The 15,699-nt window shown below is 48.6% G+C and overlaps 9 protein-coding genes across 9 annotated transcripts; 5 read left to right on the forward strand and 4 right to left on the reverse strand.

Annotated features, from left to right (window-relative positions):
- Positions 1-153: 153 nt before the first annotated feature.
- BGZ61DRAFT_347708 (putative monooxygenase) lies at positions 154-2,105 on the forward strand (the record flags this gene model as incomplete). Its single annotated transcript, XM_046239999.1, has 5 exons — positions 154-308; positions 360-442; positions 497-893; positions 953-1,085; positions 1,146-2,105. The coding sequence occupies 5 exons, from the start codon at positions 154-156 to the stop codon at positions 2,103-2,105; spliced, it is 1,728 nt and encodes a 575-aa protein (XP_046106580.1).
- Positions 2,106-2,812: 707 nt separating this feature from the next.
- Positions 2,813-4,406, reverse strand: BGZ61DRAFT_347344 (cytochrome P450; the record flags this gene model as incomplete). The annotated part of the gene is made up of 2 exons (XM_046239961.1): positions 2,813-3,239; positions 3,292-4,406. The coding sequence occupies 2 exons, from the start codon at positions 4,404-4,406 to the stop codon at positions 2,813-2,815; spliced, it is 1,542 nt and encodes a 513-aa protein (XP_046106581.1).
- A 750-nt stretch (positions 4,407-5,156) lies between these two features.
- On the forward strand, positions 5,157-5,969 carry BGZ61DRAFT_530259 (uncharacterized protein; the record flags this gene model as incomplete). The annotated part of the gene is made up of 1 exon (XM_046253537.1): positions 5,157-5,969. One exon carries the CDS (start codon positions 5,157-5,159, stop codon positions 5,967-5,969), a length of 813 nt encoding a protein of 270 aa, XP_046106582.1.
- Positions 5,970-6,396: 427 nt separating this feature from the next.
- BGZ61DRAFT_475693 (uncharacterized protein) lies at positions 6,397-7,054 on the reverse strand (the record flags this gene model as incomplete). The annotated part of the gene is made up of 3 exons (XM_046248721.1): positions 6,397-6,876; positions 6,925-6,981; positions 7,034-7,054. 3 exons carry the CDS (start codon positions 7,052-7,054, stop codon positions 6,397-6,399), a joined length of 558 nt encoding a protein of 185 aa, XP_046106583.1.
- A 634-nt stretch (positions 7,055-7,688) lies between these two features.
- BGZ61DRAFT_475694 (Glyoxalase/Bleomycin resistance protein/Dihydroxybiphenyl dioxygenase) lies at positions 7,689-8,321 on the reverse strand (the record flags this gene model as incomplete). Its single annotated transcript, XM_046248722.1, has 1 exon — positions 7,689-8,321. One exon carries the CDS (start codon positions 8,319-8,321, stop codon positions 7,689-7,691), a length of 633 nt encoding a protein of 210 aa, XP_046106584.1.
- Positions 8,322-8,657: 336 nt separating this feature from the next.
- Positions 8,658-9,471, reverse strand: BGZ61DRAFT_386147 (uncharacterized protein). The gene is made up of 3 exons (XM_046242739.1): positions 9,228-9,471; positions 8,951-9,177; positions 8,658-8,901 (listed from the first exon to the last, which is right to left on the reverse strand). The coding sequence occupies exons 1-3, from the start codon at positions 9,418-9,420 to the stop codon at positions 8,863-8,865; spliced, it is 459 nt and encodes a 152-aa protein (XP_046106585.1). The 5' UTR covers positions 9,421-9,471; the 3' UTR covers positions 8,658-8,862.
- Positions 9,472-9,758: 287 nt separating this feature from the next.
- BGZ61DRAFT_195042 (fungal-specific transcription factor domain-containing protein) lies at positions 9,759-13,094 on the forward strand. Its single transcript, XM_046237841.1, has 7 exons — positions 9,759-10,162; positions 10,248-10,513; positions 10,578-10,930; positions 10,986-11,066; positions 11,121-11,764; positions 11,815-11,994; positions 12,046-13,094. Exons 1-7 carry the CDS (start codon positions 9,960-9,962, stop codon positions 12,878-12,880), a joined length of 2,562 nt encoding a protein of 853 aa, XP_046106586.1. The 5' UTR covers positions 9,759-9,959; the 3' UTR covers positions 12,881-13,094.
- Positions 13,095-13,438: 344 nt separating this feature from the next.
- On the forward strand, positions 13,439-14,254 carry BGZ61DRAFT_475697 (uncharacterized protein; the record flags this gene model as incomplete). The annotated part of the gene is made up of 2 exons (XM_046248723.1): positions 13,439-13,502; positions 13,581-14,254. The coding sequence occupies 2 exons, from the start codon at positions 13,439-13,441 to the stop codon at positions 14,252-14,254; spliced, it is 738 nt and encodes a 245-aa protein (XP_046106587.1).
- Positions 14,255-14,897: 643 nt separating this feature from the next.
- BGZ61DRAFT_347738 (uncharacterized protein) lies at positions 14,898-15,522 on the forward strand (the record flags this gene model as incomplete). The annotated part of the gene is given in 3 exon segments (XM_046240005.1): positions 14,898-15,038; positions 15,113-15,406; positions 15,424-15,522. 3 exon segments carry the CDS (start codon positions 14,898-14,900, stop codon positions 15,520-15,522), a joined length of 534 nt encoding a protein of 177 aa, XP_046106588.1.
- Positions 15,523-15,699: the final 177 nt, after the last annotated feature.

Below are 15,699 nucleotides of genomic sequence, written 5' to 3' on the forward strand. Positions count from 1 at the left end.
TTTCTGGGTCGCAACACCGAGACTTCACGTCCGTTTATTGGCTAGGCTCCATGTGATAGATAGTCTCTTCAAGTATCCACCACCTCAACCCTGAATTGAGAGTAATGCGCCTGGTATTTGTCAACCAAAGTATCGAAACAAACGTCAGATACAATGTCCGCAACAGGAAAATCCGAAGTAGTCCATACCGTCGGGGATGACTCTGTATTGGTCTTGGGTGGCGGCCCTGTGGGCCTCATGACGGCCGCCGTCTTGGCCTTTTACGACGTCAAGTCGGTGGTTTTGGAAAGAAATTCCGAACCGACGAAGTAACAGGCTCCATACAATTTCACAATAGGAAGGTGGCTGACACATTGCAGGTGGCCGAAGATGGATCTGACAAACGCGAGGTCCATGGAACTGTTGCGCAAGATAGGGTTGTCGGAAGGTCTGCGCCGTCTGGGTAAGAATGGATCTGCAAGACCGGCCGAACACATCTGATTTATCATCATCATAGGAGTCCCCAGTGATATTCCATATACCGTCTTAATATCGACTGGCCTCAGCCAGGATACCCATGTCACACAATGGAACCACCCCTCCGTGGACCAGTACAGGCAGACGATTGAGTCGACAAACGATGGAACCCAGCCCATCGAGCCATATCAGCGGATTTCCCAGCAAATCTTTGAGTCCTGGATGAGGGACATGTGCCAAGAAAGCCCGCTGATCGACCTTAGATACGGGCACAAGTTGGAATCCGTTACAGAGACCGCCGAAGGCGTGGAAGCTCGGGTCAGTAAAGATGGCGATGACAACGTTCAGCTATTCCGATCAAAGCTTGCTGTTGCATGTGATGGAGCGTCGAGTAAGTGTCGGAAATGCCTCGACATATCTCTGGATGGAGGGCCAATGTGAGGCACTCAATTCCCTTTCACTTTGGTAGCATCCGCTGACCCTTTCTGATTAACAGCCCGGCTACTTTTCTCCTTATCCACTTTAAGTCCAAAGACCTACAAAATCTACACAAGCAAGGCCGCTTCTGGCACCTATTCATGCTGAAAGATGGTGGTTTTGGCGGTGCCGTCATAGCTCAGGACGAAAAGGTACTAGGTCCCAGTAACAGAACTTGAGAAGAAATGATGCTAATAGTGATCGTTAAACAGGAAATATTCACGGTTCATTTCCCCCTCGCTCCAGGTGCAGATGAGTCCACAGTCACGTCCGAGGAAGCCGTGTACACTGTGCTTGGTGGAGTCTATGAGCCATACAATATTCAGATCGACGAAGTCCTTGTTCGCTCGACGTTTCAGCCCAGTATTGCAGTTGCCAACAGCTTTGCTGGCCCTGAACTACGTCTATTCCTGGCAGGAGACGCAGCTCATATGAACATCCCCACCGGTGGTTATGGCATGAACACCGGACTAGGTGACGCTTTTGACATTGCTTGGAAACTCGCAGCCGTCGTGAACGGTTATGGTGGCCAAGGGCTTCTCAGATCGTATGAAGAGGAACGGAAGCCCATCGCCACTCAAAATGTCCAACGATCCGGTGTGCACATGGCAGTCCATCTGGCCGCTGTCGAGCTGATGGGCAAGAATGCTCCAGCCATCGATGACAAGTCTGAGGAGGGTCTTCAGATACGCCAAGCTATTCATCAACACTATACCCAGAATGACGGCGAAAACACAGATCTGGGAATAGAGATGGGATACAGATATGTTTCCTCGGTCTGTCTGCCTGATGAATCGGAAACCGAGCCGGTTTGGGATCCGCATACTTACCTACCTACCACATGGCCTGGGAGCCGCGCACCCCATGTGTTCTTGAAAGACAAATCGCCTATTTTCGATCATCTTGGTCGAGGTTTCTCTCTAGTAGAGTTCAGCGATGAAACTACATCCGACAGAGGAGGCTCTTTGATCGTAGAAGCCGCCAAGGTTCTTGGACTACCTCTTAGCTATGTGAAGCTAACAGGGGAGGATCACGCAGCAAGCATATGGCAAAGACCGCTTGTTTTGGTTAGGCCGGATGGTCACGTTGCTTGGAGAGGATCATCCGTTGAGCATCGATCGCAGGCATATCTTATTTTGGAGACAGTGGTCGGTCATCATGGTTCTCGATAAATGGGCATGAGGATGCTTGATGGCCTTGCGTATAGTGAGATCTTAGTTTATGATTGCTATTTGTAGCACATTTAAATATGCCTGAGTAGCTGTCTGTACCAATGATATTTCTGCAGATTGCGCATCAATTCCCTGCAATCATGTTACTCTATGACATTTGAACCCACTAAAATCAACCGTGTACAATAGAAACAGAGAAAATCACGCAAAACCAAAAAGATCTAGAGCAATAGCATGTCGATAGTACAGTCATTATCGTGCACAAAGGTAATATTCAGCGTCTGGGAGCTACGCCTACCCTACAGCAAACGGCGATGACTTCAATTTTTGAGAGGATAGAATAATTTGTTGTGAAAAGTTCGTAACATCTGTACAGGGTAGGTTCCAACACCTGGATCAAGTATCGAAGACGGGAAATGTTCTCACTTATATAGGGTTCGTTTATTTTGGCTCTGCTCAATACCATCAGACCAAAATCCTGCTGCATCGCAAACAAGAGCTGGAAAGTCATTGGGCACTTTGCCGCATCGAGAGAGTTCATCCCTTTAGTTGCTCAGTCAAGATATTTAAATGGCAGTTTTAGGACGGACGGTTGATTCGCCTATTCTTCAATACTCTAGGAGTTGATCACTAACATTTAACAACCAAGTACCCTTCCATCCTCAGCTTGAATGAGATCTACGATTGTCCAAGTTGGAATCATCCGCCTAGTCACTCTTTCGGATATTCCTCTTTCTATTCATCGTCACTCCCTTAGCTTTGGCTTCAACCCAAGCCTTCTGCACAATCTCACCATGCTTCTTGGTCCGAGGCTCGATAACCGCGTGAAATCTAGCTGGAACCATCAAGAACCCCGGCTCAGTCTTCAAGACAGGTTCAATCTCTTTTGAGTCGGGCCCTATTGCGCGCTTGATATTGTAAGCCCAGAGGGTACGCGCCATGATGATGTACAGAGAGTTTTGTGCAAGATGCATGCCACTGCAAATGCGGCGACCGGCACCATAGGCAAAGTGGTCTCTTGCATTTCCGTCGGCGAGGTTGACTGATTCTGCCGTTGTGTAAGGGTCACTCAGATACCGACGTGGCTCGTATGCATGAGGATCATCCCATCGAGCGTCGTCGAAGTGGATAGCCCTAGGATTGTTAGTCCAAAGATCACAGCAAATGAGAAGAGGGTGATGCTTACCACCAGTTTAACATGACGACACTGCCCTTCGGGATAAAATACCCGTCATACCAGTCATCCTCAGTTGTAGCGTGATTCATCCCGACCTTGGTAATCGGCCACCAGCGGAGAGTTTCTTTGACCATAGCTTTGATGTAAGGCAGATTGTCCTCGTCATCAAAATCTGGCATCCGGTCTGGGCCTACGACTCGATCCAATTCTTCTTGTGCAGCCTTGACAACATGAGGATTCATTTGGCAAGCCAAAATCCACCCATTGATAACTGTTGAAGTGGATTCGCTCCCCGCTTCGACCAATCCTCCAGCTGCATATGCGGCTTGTTCCTCATTGATTCCACTCTTCTCAAGTCCTCCTTCGTAGAAATCTCGGATGAAACAATCAGGCGCAGTTCCATCCTCAATTTGTTTAACCAGGTCGAGATAGAATTTGAGGTACACCTCTCGGTCGTACTTCCACCATTCACGCCCAATCTTCCACCAGTTCTGCACCATAAAGGAGGGAAGCTTTGCAAGTGAAGGAAATGCATCGACCAGCCAGGCGCCGGGCTCGGACATGAGTGTGAAATGCTCAAGGACTTCGTAAATCTTCTTGATGTAAACATCGTTCCAATCAGCAACACGATGACCATACGTCACGGTCATAATGACGCTGGCGGAGTACCGTCTATTCATATCATAGAATGCCATGTCATCCTTTGCGTGTAGGAACTCGTAAAGCAATTGTTTAGATTCAAAGTCTTGGACGGGTCTGTAGGTTGTCGAGGTGTTTTGGTTTAGAGCAGCGTGGCTCAGCTTTCGCAAGATTCTCCAATGCTCTCCATAGGGCATGAAGATTTCTCGATTCTGATTCGACGTCGCGTCAAATGCCATGGGCATCTTTGGACGGTCGGAGTATTTTGATCCTCGCTTATCGAGCAGCTCCTTGGCTACACTGGCGTTATTAAGCCAGATCCAATCGGTGCCTCCGATCCTTGTGTAAACGACGGGGCCAAATTTCTTGGCCCACTCCCTGGTGATGCGTGGGATATCATCGGGAACAGAAAGGGAGAGAAGATTTCCAATCAGAGGATATCCCTTGGGGCCAGGCGGTAGAAGCTTTCGGCGTTTGTCGCGCATCAAAAAGCTGGAAAGAAATAGACCCTGAAGAATATCAGCCAAGTTTCAGTCTATGGAAAGCCAGAGCCAATGGACATACGATGATAAAAATGGCCACTCCATATCTTCCTTGCGCAGTTTGGATGGCTGATCCTACGGCCTCCTTGGCAGACATGATCAAATTGGTGAATGCCATGTTAGTATTGGCAGGGCCGTACAAGCCGACTTGGAGAAGAGGTGGCTGCTTTCGAACTGCGGAATTACTAATTCAATCAAAGCGCAGCACCATGGATTCTATGATGTATTTCACCGTAATCTTCCGGTACCGATAGTATGACACCTTAATCGTAGAGATATAGGCGGTACTCCGAGGGTGCCGGTTGCGGATGCTCGGTATGATGATCGACCACTGCCACGGAAATAGGAACAGTGAGTTTCTTGGTAATCACCCCAAACCCAGCCAATAGTGAAAATTGTATTGAAAGCGGCACTAAATGAGCAGCTGCATCCACGGAGAACGAGCCGTTCCGGTGCCGGCGGGTGGCCCGGAACGCGACCGGGGTGCGGAGATTCGCATCTCCGGATGCTCTTGAACGCCTAAGAGAGAACTGTAAAGCTGAAAGGATGTGCACGAATCCCTATCGAATAGTCAATTAAGATAATCTCGTTGGCGAGGTTTTCGAGTGAGATATATCCCACACCAAATATTTCTCCAGTGGACTTGCCGTCTTCCTCATATTATCTCGCTACACAACTCATCGTATCTGCGCCATGTTTGTTCCCAACACCACCAGCCGCCCACCGGAGGGCATGGCCATTCCCTACACTGAGCAACTCATTTTTACCATCGCCACTCAAATACCCTTTGTTATTTTCTTTGGCATGGGAATTCGGAATCTGATCTCTCGTGGCGACCCTAAAGCTCTATTCTTTGGCATTGGCGGCGTTTTAGCCTCGGCATATGAACCTATTGTCGATGTTATGGGTTTCTGCTACTTCCCTCGTGAAGGAAATTGGGTGGCATTTGAAGCCTTTGGGAGGCCAATTCCAGTGTTTGTCCCAGCAACATATGGTTGGTATGTTGGAGGCATGGGATACTGGTTCTACACTGTCTTCCAGAATCCCAAATCGACGTCTCGAGACATTCAGATGCTCTGGTTTAGAGCATTTGCCATTAATCTGATCCTCGAGTACCCGCCAATTTACCTCGGTATTTATTACTACTACGGCTACCAGCCGGTAGAGGTCGGAGGGTTTCCTCTCTGGTTCCCGGCTGTTCATGCGACCAGTCCAATCCTTGCTGCGTCCATCGTCAGTCTAATGACCCCTTATTTGAAGGGGTGGAAAAACCTAGTGATTATTCCTACGGCTACCACCGCTTATGGGTTCGCCAATGCCGGATTTGGCTCCCCTGTTTGGATAGCATTAAGCCTTGATCTTGGATATCACGTCACATACCCCGCTGCTGCAATTTGCGCTCTCCAGATCTTTTGTGGCGTGTGGATCATGTCACTACCGCTAGCTCCAGTTCCGCCTGTGAAGCTCAATGGCGTTAATGGCAAGTCAAAGGGCCTTAGGGGCTAGTTGGGATCCTGGGGGTCGCTCGGTAGGGGAGGAGAGAGTGAACGATGGGACACCCCTTCCACCACAAGCGACATCCAGAATAATGTTGGTTTAGTTGCACAGAAAGAGTAAAAGTTGGGCTGTTGAATAACAGGGGCACAAGTAGCTTTGTTGCCTGAGATAGAAATCAATAACCACCTCTGCCGAGACTATTAACCCCGACGACAAATGTTCTATGCTAGATAGACTTCGAAGTTGACCATAATTGCCAGTAAAAACAATCACTTAGTGACATGGTAGAGCTATTAGTGATTTCCCTATCTATGATCTATTTTATTGGCGACGTCACAGCTTCGGAATAGACGCCGTCAGCGGTCACTCGTATTTCCTCACGAAGATGCGTTGAAGGATATGATGCACAAACCGTCTGGAGTTTTTGCTAGCTACTCTACTTCTTCTTAAACTCCACTGACTCCGTTGCCCCCTGCTTCCCAGTGAAGTCTGCAATCTTCGTGGCCATATCCACTGGAAATGAGTAGTGCTCGTGGACGTACTTCCACACACCCTCTACCTTTCGAACCATAGATGTCGAGCGGAATGAAAAGTCGTACGGCGACCCATCAGCCGCAGTCCCGTCGACACGCTGAACAGCGGTAATGTAGCCGAAATGAGGAGTCACTGCGGTGATTTCAACCTGTCTGAACCGCTGGTTCGTCTTTCCCAAATAGGGTGTGATGTGGTCGTAATGAGCCTCTAGGTTTGGGCGAGATACAGTTCCCATCAAGTCAAAAATGAAGTAATCCTTCAGCTCAAAAAACGCCTTGCCAGCTTCCGTGTCGGTGTGGGCCACGTGGTTGAGGAAGTTACCAAACTTCGTGTAAAAATCCAAGATTTCTTCCTCAGTGGACACCAACGAGGGATCATGGTACTGAAGCCCCGATTAGTGGCCAAACACGTAGAAGAAAGGAATTCTTACTGTACTCAGTGGTTGGGCCAGGTCCTTGTGTAGGGCCTCGACGGTAGTGAAGTCTGTCTGTTGAGTTGTGGTTAGCGAATGAAGCGACTCCCTTCAGGGCTGCCCCTACTTCTTTCTTCCAGTCTTCCATGGTGCTTCTTATTTTATTTGCTTGCTTATTTATTAATTGGTTGGTATTTAGTATCTCAGATGTTGAAGTGGCATTGGACTCAGTCCGCCCACGTCTTATTTCTAGAAGTACCCATCGTCGATCCCCACCCCTAGCAACGAATCGGAGGCATTGATCTCGGGCCGCGGATACCCAGGGAAATTGTATCCCCCCTGTAGTGCTGCTCGGAGTATGTTATCATCTCTCCCGGCCGGTAATCGCGTCCTCAAGACTCGCCTACTATTGTCTCTCTCGAAGACAACCACTTTACCGGATCTACTGAAGTTGATGCCATCACGGTGTGGTATTGACTGCGATGAGATTTTAAGATTCCATCTCGCAAACTTGCGATTTGGGCAGTTGTACAGACTTGTTGACTCCATCCTTTGATCTGAATGAATGAGTGTAACCGCTATGACTATCCTGCCACTACTTCACGTCTGCAGAGGGCAAGTGTGCATAATCTACGATATTATGGGTATGGAGCACAAATAAGTAGCTAAATATAGATTCAAACTACTACAAGACTTTAACATGTGATATTCAGTTTCCCGCTACTCGGACACAAAATCAGTTGCCATCCATCACATGCTGCTTAAGTGATCTTTAAGGTACATCAGGAAACACTCTCAACGACATCATAACGCTCCCTAAGATCCCTAGCAGGCGGTGTTGGGATCGTATCAAATCCTCTGGGGCCGATATCCGCCCTCTTTTTCATCGCTACTTCGTCATCTCCATTTCGCAACTTGCGAATCGTCTCCAGCGGATCAAAATCAACGCCAATAGGGTTCACTGCGTACTCCGACGATGCCATGAATTCACTGGCCTCGTCAACAGTGTCGAAATTGTCCACCTGAGTCTCGAGCTGATTGCCATCCGGGTCCTGATAGTAGATGCTGGTTGTTGGGCCGTGATTGACGCACCAAATTGGTAGGATGCCCTTCGCCTTACGCTGTTCGTATGATTGCATAAGATCACCCAGAGTAGCGAATTGGAAAGCGATGTGTTCCAACCCCGAAGAAGTGGGAACCTTCTCCGACGTTCCCGGGATGTATCCTATAGCAATGCGATGGTGTTCTTCGTCATACGTCAGAAACGTGAGCTGATCATTTTCAAAAGTGGCATGAGCTCCGAGAAATGCTTTGTAAAATGCCACCATTGCTTTGTAGTTGGCTGTTCGTAGAACAACGTGGGCAAGGCCTATCGGAGATAGCACCTTGTCGGACTTTGCGCTGGTGTAAGCCATAGTTGCAGTGGAATGGAACTCGGTGGAGAAGATGATTTTGCAAAAGAAGGCGAGCAGGGGAGTGGATCTGCGGGAAGGCGGCAGGATGTTTATTAAGCCACACGCTCTAATCTCAAGGATAAGATATATGCGTTCCAGGGAAGATGTTCCTCATTTTGGTCCCCGCGGCATGGGCCTTCCGGAACTTGTCAGCTCCAATCCGGGATCAGTGTCCCGAGCTCCGAAGGGAAGTGGAATCTGGATAGGCAGTCATTCAGCAATACAGAGGAAGAAAAATGTGAGTTTTAATACTGTCCATTAGCGATATGGTCACAGAAAACGTAGTCAGGGCTAAAATGATGGCAACATGAGAAGTTTATTTTTTGATAACCAACTCATTCATGATGAGAGGAATTGGTGACAACGTGGACGTCCAATTTTCAACAATAGTGATCCTCTCCGTAGCCATGAATATGCAGCTAAATTTCCCAATATCGCCTTCCAATTCCTCTTCCAAGTACCAGATGTAGCCAAAATTCTGAAATCCGTCTCTATGCAGTACTCAGCCTTCTCGAAGTGCGTTCACAAGGGCCGATGTATCCTAGAGCCACATTAGTATAATAATTCATTCTGCAATAGATGATACTTACACCCCAGACTTGGTAAAGGAGAAGCTTAGGGCTCGCCGTTTGGGGATCGGCAATGACGAGACGACCCGTAAACTCCCCTTCGACGTTCCTCCCATTCGTGAGGCCCATGGCAACACGGGCTGTAAACAGCAGGTCGCTCGCATTTTTGTCGCAAAGATACACCTTCAGCACCTCGTGCTTTCGCGTCGAGATTACTTTCCAGGCGTTGGCTCGCGAATTTCGGATTTCTATGTCCTGTCAGTTCGAGTACAACACGCCGCGCGCCACTTGCACCAACCCTCGGTGCCACTAAACGGGGTAGCGCCGAAATATGCCACTCCATTGTCTGCAAAGATCTCGTCGGCCAAGAGATCTCCAATTCCTGGGTCGGAATTGTCAAGCAACTGGTAAAAACGTTCAATCAGTTGCTTCACTGGCGAGGGGACCTCGATGCCAGTTGGCCATTCTGCAGAGTCAATTCCGTAACCCATCGCCAACACGCTAGATTGAATGCAAAGCAATGTTAGTCCGATGCTTACCTGCCATCCTTTGTGTCTAGGGACTACAGGCGCAGAAGTCAGTCCGTCCGGATCTGATTGTCCCGAATCTTCCGCGGATTGCGCGGGTCGGATCCAGTCCGTATCCGATACCCCGGACATCCCTGCGGCCATGCCATTCGCGGATCTTATTAGCGTGAATATTCTTGGTCATGATATTCTCACAAATGTCGACTACCGGACAAGGGTTGCACGCCACTCGAAACGGACAGCTTTAATGGGGGTCTCGGCTTCGGACGCGGCCTCGGGGACTGACTCTCCCTTCCCTTCACACCAGCCCGAATACATGTCACTACCTATTTCATGCTACTTATTTCCGACACCGAATACCCGAAGTTATGCGGCTGTCCCCGAGCTGGAGCTGAATAACGCTACCCCTGCAGGAGATCCGAGATCCTCCATGTGCTCCTTGCATCCCCTTCTCCATTTTTTCAATCTGGTCCTGCAATCCAGCAGCACCTTGACGCTTCACGATGGAGCTGCCAGCAACGTCCTCTTTGGTCCTCCAAAAGCGACGGGCGGGATTGGAAATAAAGGCGGTGCATAGATCGCCGCAAGCCTGCCTTTATTGCCGATCTAGAAAGGTCAGATGCGATGTGTCCAAGAACGGGCAGCCCTGCATGAACTGCAACCTCGACGAGCAGAAATGCGTCGTTACCAAAAGAGCCTCACGAAGGTGAGTAAAGAATAGCCCCAAAATTACCCCAGAATTGCTCCAAAAATGCCCCACATCAAGCGAGATTCTTTACTGATCGGGCAAGGTTCTCAAATGGTCACAGCAAGTTCCAAGCATGCCCCCAACCCGACACGGGACGACGCAAGAGTACGCGAGCCCAAGAGCCGATCATTGAGACAATTACCGAGCTCGACATTCACCCCCAGGGGCATTCAACCTGCGATCAACCTACCTACAACGACAAACCGAATAAGGCCGTTGTTGAGGACCGTCATGACACGCCAACGGGGAAGAATGCCCAGTCAGATACATCGGGGACATCTGACTCGTGCTATGAGGCCACACCTGCAGGTGGGTTCCCTGTCTTCGAACCAACAAGTGTGCCAAGTATCATCTGCTCACCACTGTATCATAGTTGACCCTCCCGCTACCGACCTTCTATCCTCCTTCTTCGTCAACCCCGGCGCCGACCAACCTCCCGAACCATCGGAGATGGTCGTATACTGCTCGTACTCATTCCTCACCATCAGCAACATGTTTTACGTCCCAGCACAAGATGTCCGCTTTCTGGACAAAGAAGATTGCTTCCGCCTTCCCGCTCGATCGATTCTGGACCAAGCAATCCAGCAATACTTTCTACACGTGCATCCGCTCTTGCCAATGCTGAGTGAAGCAGACTTTTGGGAGGCGTATTACAGCCCGGCACCGGAAGAAACAAAGAAAACATCTCTTTTGTTGATTCAGGCCATGTTATTTGTATCATGCAATGTTGGTCAAATCTACCGCCCTGTTTAACACTGCATGACTGACAGATGACAAATAGTTCTTGCCACTGGAGTCGATCAATCGCCTGGGTTATAGTAATGTCCGGAGCGCAAGAGCGTCGTTCTACAGAAAGGCCAAGGTCAGTGGGCCAAATACCTTCCGTACTCTTGCCATTTTTCTCTAACACCTATAGCTTATTTATGACTTTGATGTTGAACCATCTTCCTTGGCAACAGCCCAGGCCGCATTGCTCCTCACATTTTGGACTCCACCATTAAATGCCGACTCAAAGCCCAACACCTCCTGGCTCATGATTGCGATCGAGAACGCAAGGAGGACCAAGGCAGATTACTATTCCGACATATCCAACCTAACCGCAAAGAAACCCGGCGACCATGCTATCCTCAGACGTCTCTGGTGGTGCTGTATCATTCGCGACCGGATTCTCCCTTTGGGCTTACGACGAAGCATCCTAATTACCCCGGCTCATTTCGACTTCAAGAAGAACATGGAACTCGGATCTACAGATTTGCAAGCAGAAATATGCCGCTCAAACATGTACAATGCAGAAACAAAAACGGCTTTAGCAAACGTGGCAAAACGTCTTTTGAAGCTCTCTGTAATATTAACTGACGTCCTTCTCCTGCTCTATCCTCTCCAGCGGGTGAATGAAAATTTCCAAGACACTCAGCCGAAGAGTGCTTCCCTACGGAAGTGCAAGGAGGACTTGCTGCGTTGGTACACGGAGACGCCTATTACTCGAAGCGGGAGGCGGGAAAACATCGTGGAACACAAATCAGTCACTATGCACACAACTTTGATGTACATATACTACCAGTAAGTCAGCTCATCCAAGATCAGCGATTAGGTTCTAACAAAGGATTTAGCGGAGCAGCCATTTTATTATGCCATTATGACCTTAAATTGGTAGAGGTTGCATCCAATCCCAGCCAAATAAGTAGGATATCCCAAGCGCGACAAGAGGTTCAGCACTCCATCGCTTGCATCGCGGACCTTCTTGATAGACTGAACCAACTTCACGTTGCACGATGGCTACCCATTACCATGTAAGAGTTAAATGCCGATCGTGTATGAGCGGATAATTAACCATTTCGCAGAGTCGCCTATGCCGCATTTCCACTGGCGGTACACATCCTTGATGCTCAATTTCCCAGACTCCAAGACGGTAAACCCATAGACGAAAAGGAAAATGGCCAGTCCAAGCAACGCCAGCTCAGCACTCTTATCAAAGCCATGAAAGTATTCCACGAACAATATGACGGCGTTGAGGATGTCGTCAAAACTATCCGAAATGTTATTCGTCACATACAACTACACGTTGAGATATCTAGCGCGGATGCTGCAGAAAGAAACGAGCCACTTAGTGACAGTTCAAACTGGGACCTGCTCCTTGCACTTGCCATCGACTGGAGCCTCAGCACTGGCAAGTCGGCCGACGGCCAAGACTTCACAGCATACCTGGGAGGACTCTTCGGCCAGCCAAAAAAGCCGCCCGGTTCTTCAATCAATGTTAGCACATCTACTTCCGAAGGCATTCACAGAGGACAGCACAGTCCTCCCACCAAGGATCAGGCCCCAAACTTTGGGATGAGCACTCCCTCATCGCATGATGACGAGTTTGAGCACTACAGGTTCGTGGATTCATCTCTGCTTTCTGGCTGCACTCTCGGTGACGACAGTCGGCAAAACGGATTCGCCACTTCAATATCTCCCCATGCAGACCCGCACATCCTATCATCAGTTTGGGATGGAATGATTCTCGATAATTTTGTTGGGGTTGACGCCGGTAACGATGGCACTATGACTTGGGATCTTCACGCAGCTTGTGATGGACATGACCAAGTGGGTGTGAGAACGGGCCAATTACTTGACATCTCTCCTGAAGCAGATTGTTGCGACAGTTTGAGCAGCCCATTTGTGATAAATCAGTGACGAAGTGCGGCTATTATGACGCGGAGTGTAGACTATTTGGATGGCCGCCCACGGCCGGCAAGGGGAAAACGGATATACAACGGAACTTGTTCAATAGCTGCTAGAACTTGTGATGCTTTTGTCTTTGGGTGTACAATTAAAATTCATAGGACCGAATCGATAGCGAAGCATACCAATATACTCGGAGGCGAACCCAAGCACACAAATTACATTCCCATTCCTAGCGGAGCTCGTGCAACCTTAAACTAAGCTGTAGCTGAGCGATGTGGAACTTGGGCTAACATTGACTGAAATGAATTGACACGTAGGCTTGAATTACCAAGAGGTTAGGGTGCCCTAGTACAGACATACCCAGAGGAGGGACTAGAAGCTCAACAGGAAAAAGAAACACCAACAATAGGATCAACAATGCAAACTAAATTAGGCTTGACTTACAATCCAACTATTCCTGTTACCATAATTTTAAATGATTTCTTCAATAGTCTGGACATAAGTGCTAGGCTCCATGACTGGGATCTCTTTCAGAGATCAGGTGGAAATGTTCGACGTACATTCGAAATGTTCGAAGTGTATTTGGCTGAGTATACAGCAAAATTTGACGAATTGCGCGTCGAAGTCGAAGGTGAGCTGCCTTAGAAACAACACTGACTGTCCATCTCAGCAAATAGACCGCACTCATTATGTTGCTGACTTGAAACAGACCGGTCGAGACATCTCTCGCCGTTTCCAAACCCTCCTTGGGTTCAGTCATGGATGAGCGGTGCCAATATTTCATCCGGCGGGATCGTCCAGAGGACGTCGTTCAGAAGAGGCAATTCTGCCCCTAAATCCCGACCAAAGATCAGCACCACCAAAAAGTTTCAAAAGCAACAAGCTCAGGCCACAAAACTCCTCGAGTTTGCCAAATCGCCTGTGCTCCTGATCCTGGCCGCGGGAATGCCATCCGCCATCTACTCCACCATTCTCTCCGAGACTCCAGACGACCTGCTCATAGTAGACAGCAACTTGCGGTCGACGTTGAGCCAGTGTATTACTGGATTTTCAGGGCTGTATGTTATCGTCAGGTCAATGTTCAACAGCAGCGACAAGGATAAGATCCAGACGGGTTTCCCGAAGGTCTTTTACACAATGCTCGTATTGTCATTTACAACCAACATCGTACGCGCCGTAGCTTACGCTTGGAGCCCACCGACTAGCATTCCGCTGCCTTATGTATCTGGATTGACGCTTAATATTGCAACACTTCTGATCATCCAAGAATTGGGCAGTCAGATCAAGCAGACAAACGGAGAAAACGCAGACCTAGCGGTCGAGGTCGATACCCGGAGATGGAGCTTGCCGGATATCGGGCACAGATACGATAAAAGTCATTAGCAGACACATCAGTTGTTGTTAGAATGATACAAGGATCACGATCATCATGAACGAATTCACTATAGTGAATGCTTCAACATAGCAAGCGTCAGCCAGGAGACTGATGCCTATGACATCGACAGATTAAACACCGTCTAAGCCTCCAGTGCCCCTTCAGCCCACCCGCTCCCTTTCCAAGCCCTTCAAGACCTGACCCCCAATCAGTCAATTGAACCACCATCGTAGACAAGGTGGTTTCGATATTGATATGCTGGCCAATTATTTACCCAACGTAAAGGCGGGCGGGATGTGATATGCTAGCGAGTCCAATCAAGATTTGACAATAGCATTTGAGTGAATTCTTTATGGATGGATGGCCTGGTGTATTGAAGCATAAAAGACATATCGGTAATAAGTGCTTGTGATTTAACTTGTTAAAAATAAAATAAGTTATAATACTTCTGTAGGACTTGTCGCTCTTTTCTGCCTTAGTCATCTTACTTAAGGCTGCTTCTGCCTAGAAAGACTCTCTTCAGTATATAAAGACCTTCGCTCTCCCTCACTAGCTCGGGCTATATCCATTCTATTCCCTACTCGTACCCGCTTCCCCAGTCGATCCCCACCAATCTTAACAAGCGGTTTCAGCAGTCGCATAGAAGCAAGGATGCCGACAGAATCATTTGAGCGCAAAACTATTAATCTTCCGTCATCGAGCGAGCAGGCGGCAAACAGGCCATTTTGGCTGGTTGACGATCGCGCCAAGACTGCTCTTCGAGAGTTGCAAGAGGGCGAATTACTGCAGCTGGTACAAGAACCCGCTCCCCTCTCTAAAGAAATGTCCGAATGCAGAGCTAAGCGCTTACCCTATTGTCGGCACAGGTGGTTAATTATTCGGAAGAAGAGATTCAATTTGTCAACTCCTACGAGCAAGTTGCGCCCGACTCCGTCAGCGAATACTTTGCCGCTCCGTCGCCGCACACCTTTTTCTTCTATCGCTACCCAGGATCTGGTGCCGTCATTTTGGTGTGGACTCGCCACCATTGGGCGACTTCTACTAAACGGACCAATGCCCAGAGGAGTTTGCGGAGGGACCTGGCTTTAATTGCTGAAAGGGAGGGCATCAAGGCCGTGCAGATGGTAACTACCTTCTATTTTGTCTCTACCTTGGATGCTGTCACGAATCTCACAAGTCACAGCTTCAAGTTTCTTCGCAAAAGGGAATCACTGGTGATTGCTTGCGGGAGGCAATTAGTTCGTCGATCACCCAAAGAACTACCAATCTCGAGTGAAGCCATCGCTCTGATATACTTGTGTGGGTCGTTATGTTGAGTAAACTGTTTTTGCTTTATTGTGAGGAATATATAACCCTAAATCTTTATTGCTAAGGGACTGCCTCTTCTGGTCCTGGACATATTGCTAAATGACAAATCCAGGCACCCAAGCCTCAGCGGGCAAGGGTTTTTGTA

Source organism: Ilyonectria robusta (genome assembly GCF_021365365.1).
Source record: "Ilyonectria robusta strain PMI_751 chromosome Unknown BGZ61scaffold_6, whole genome shotgun sequence".
In the NCBI taxonomy this organism is placed as follows: Eukaryota; Fungi; Ascomycota; class Sordariomycetes; order Hypocreales; family Nectriaceae; genus Ilyonectria; species Ilyonectria robusta.

What these genes read in the sequence shown, in the direction of transcription:
- BGZ61DRAFT_195042 (XM_046237841.1), top strand. Translation starts at nt 9,960, where the DNA reads ATGGAGCTGCCAGCAACGTCCTCTTTGGTCCTCCAAAAGCGACGGGCG. An exon ending in ACCAAAAGAGCCTCACGAAG is followed by an intron (nt 10,163 to 10,247) that starts GTGAGTAAAGAA and finishes TGATCGGGCAAG; the next exon opens with GTTCTCAAATGGTCACAGCA. An exon ending in CTATGAGGCCACACCTGCAG is followed by an intron (nt 10,514 to 10,577) that starts GTGGGTTCCCTG and finishes ACTGTATCATAG; the next exon opens with TTGACCCTCCCGCTACCGAC.
- BGZ61DRAFT_386147 (XM_046242739.1), bottom strand. Translation starts at nt 9,420, where the DNA reads ATGGGTTACGGAATTGACTCTGCAGAATGGCCAACTGGCATCGAGGTC. An exon ending in CCCGTTTAGTGGCACCGAGG is followed by an intron (nt 9,178 to 9,227) that starts GTTGGTGCAAGT and finishes GACAGGACATAG; the next exon opens with AAATCCGAAATTCGCGAGCC. An exon ending in TCCTTTACCAAGTCTGGGGT is followed by an intron (nt 8,902 to 8,950) that starts GTAAGTATCATC and finishes ATGTGGCTCTAG; the next exon opens with GATACATCGGCCCTTGTGAA.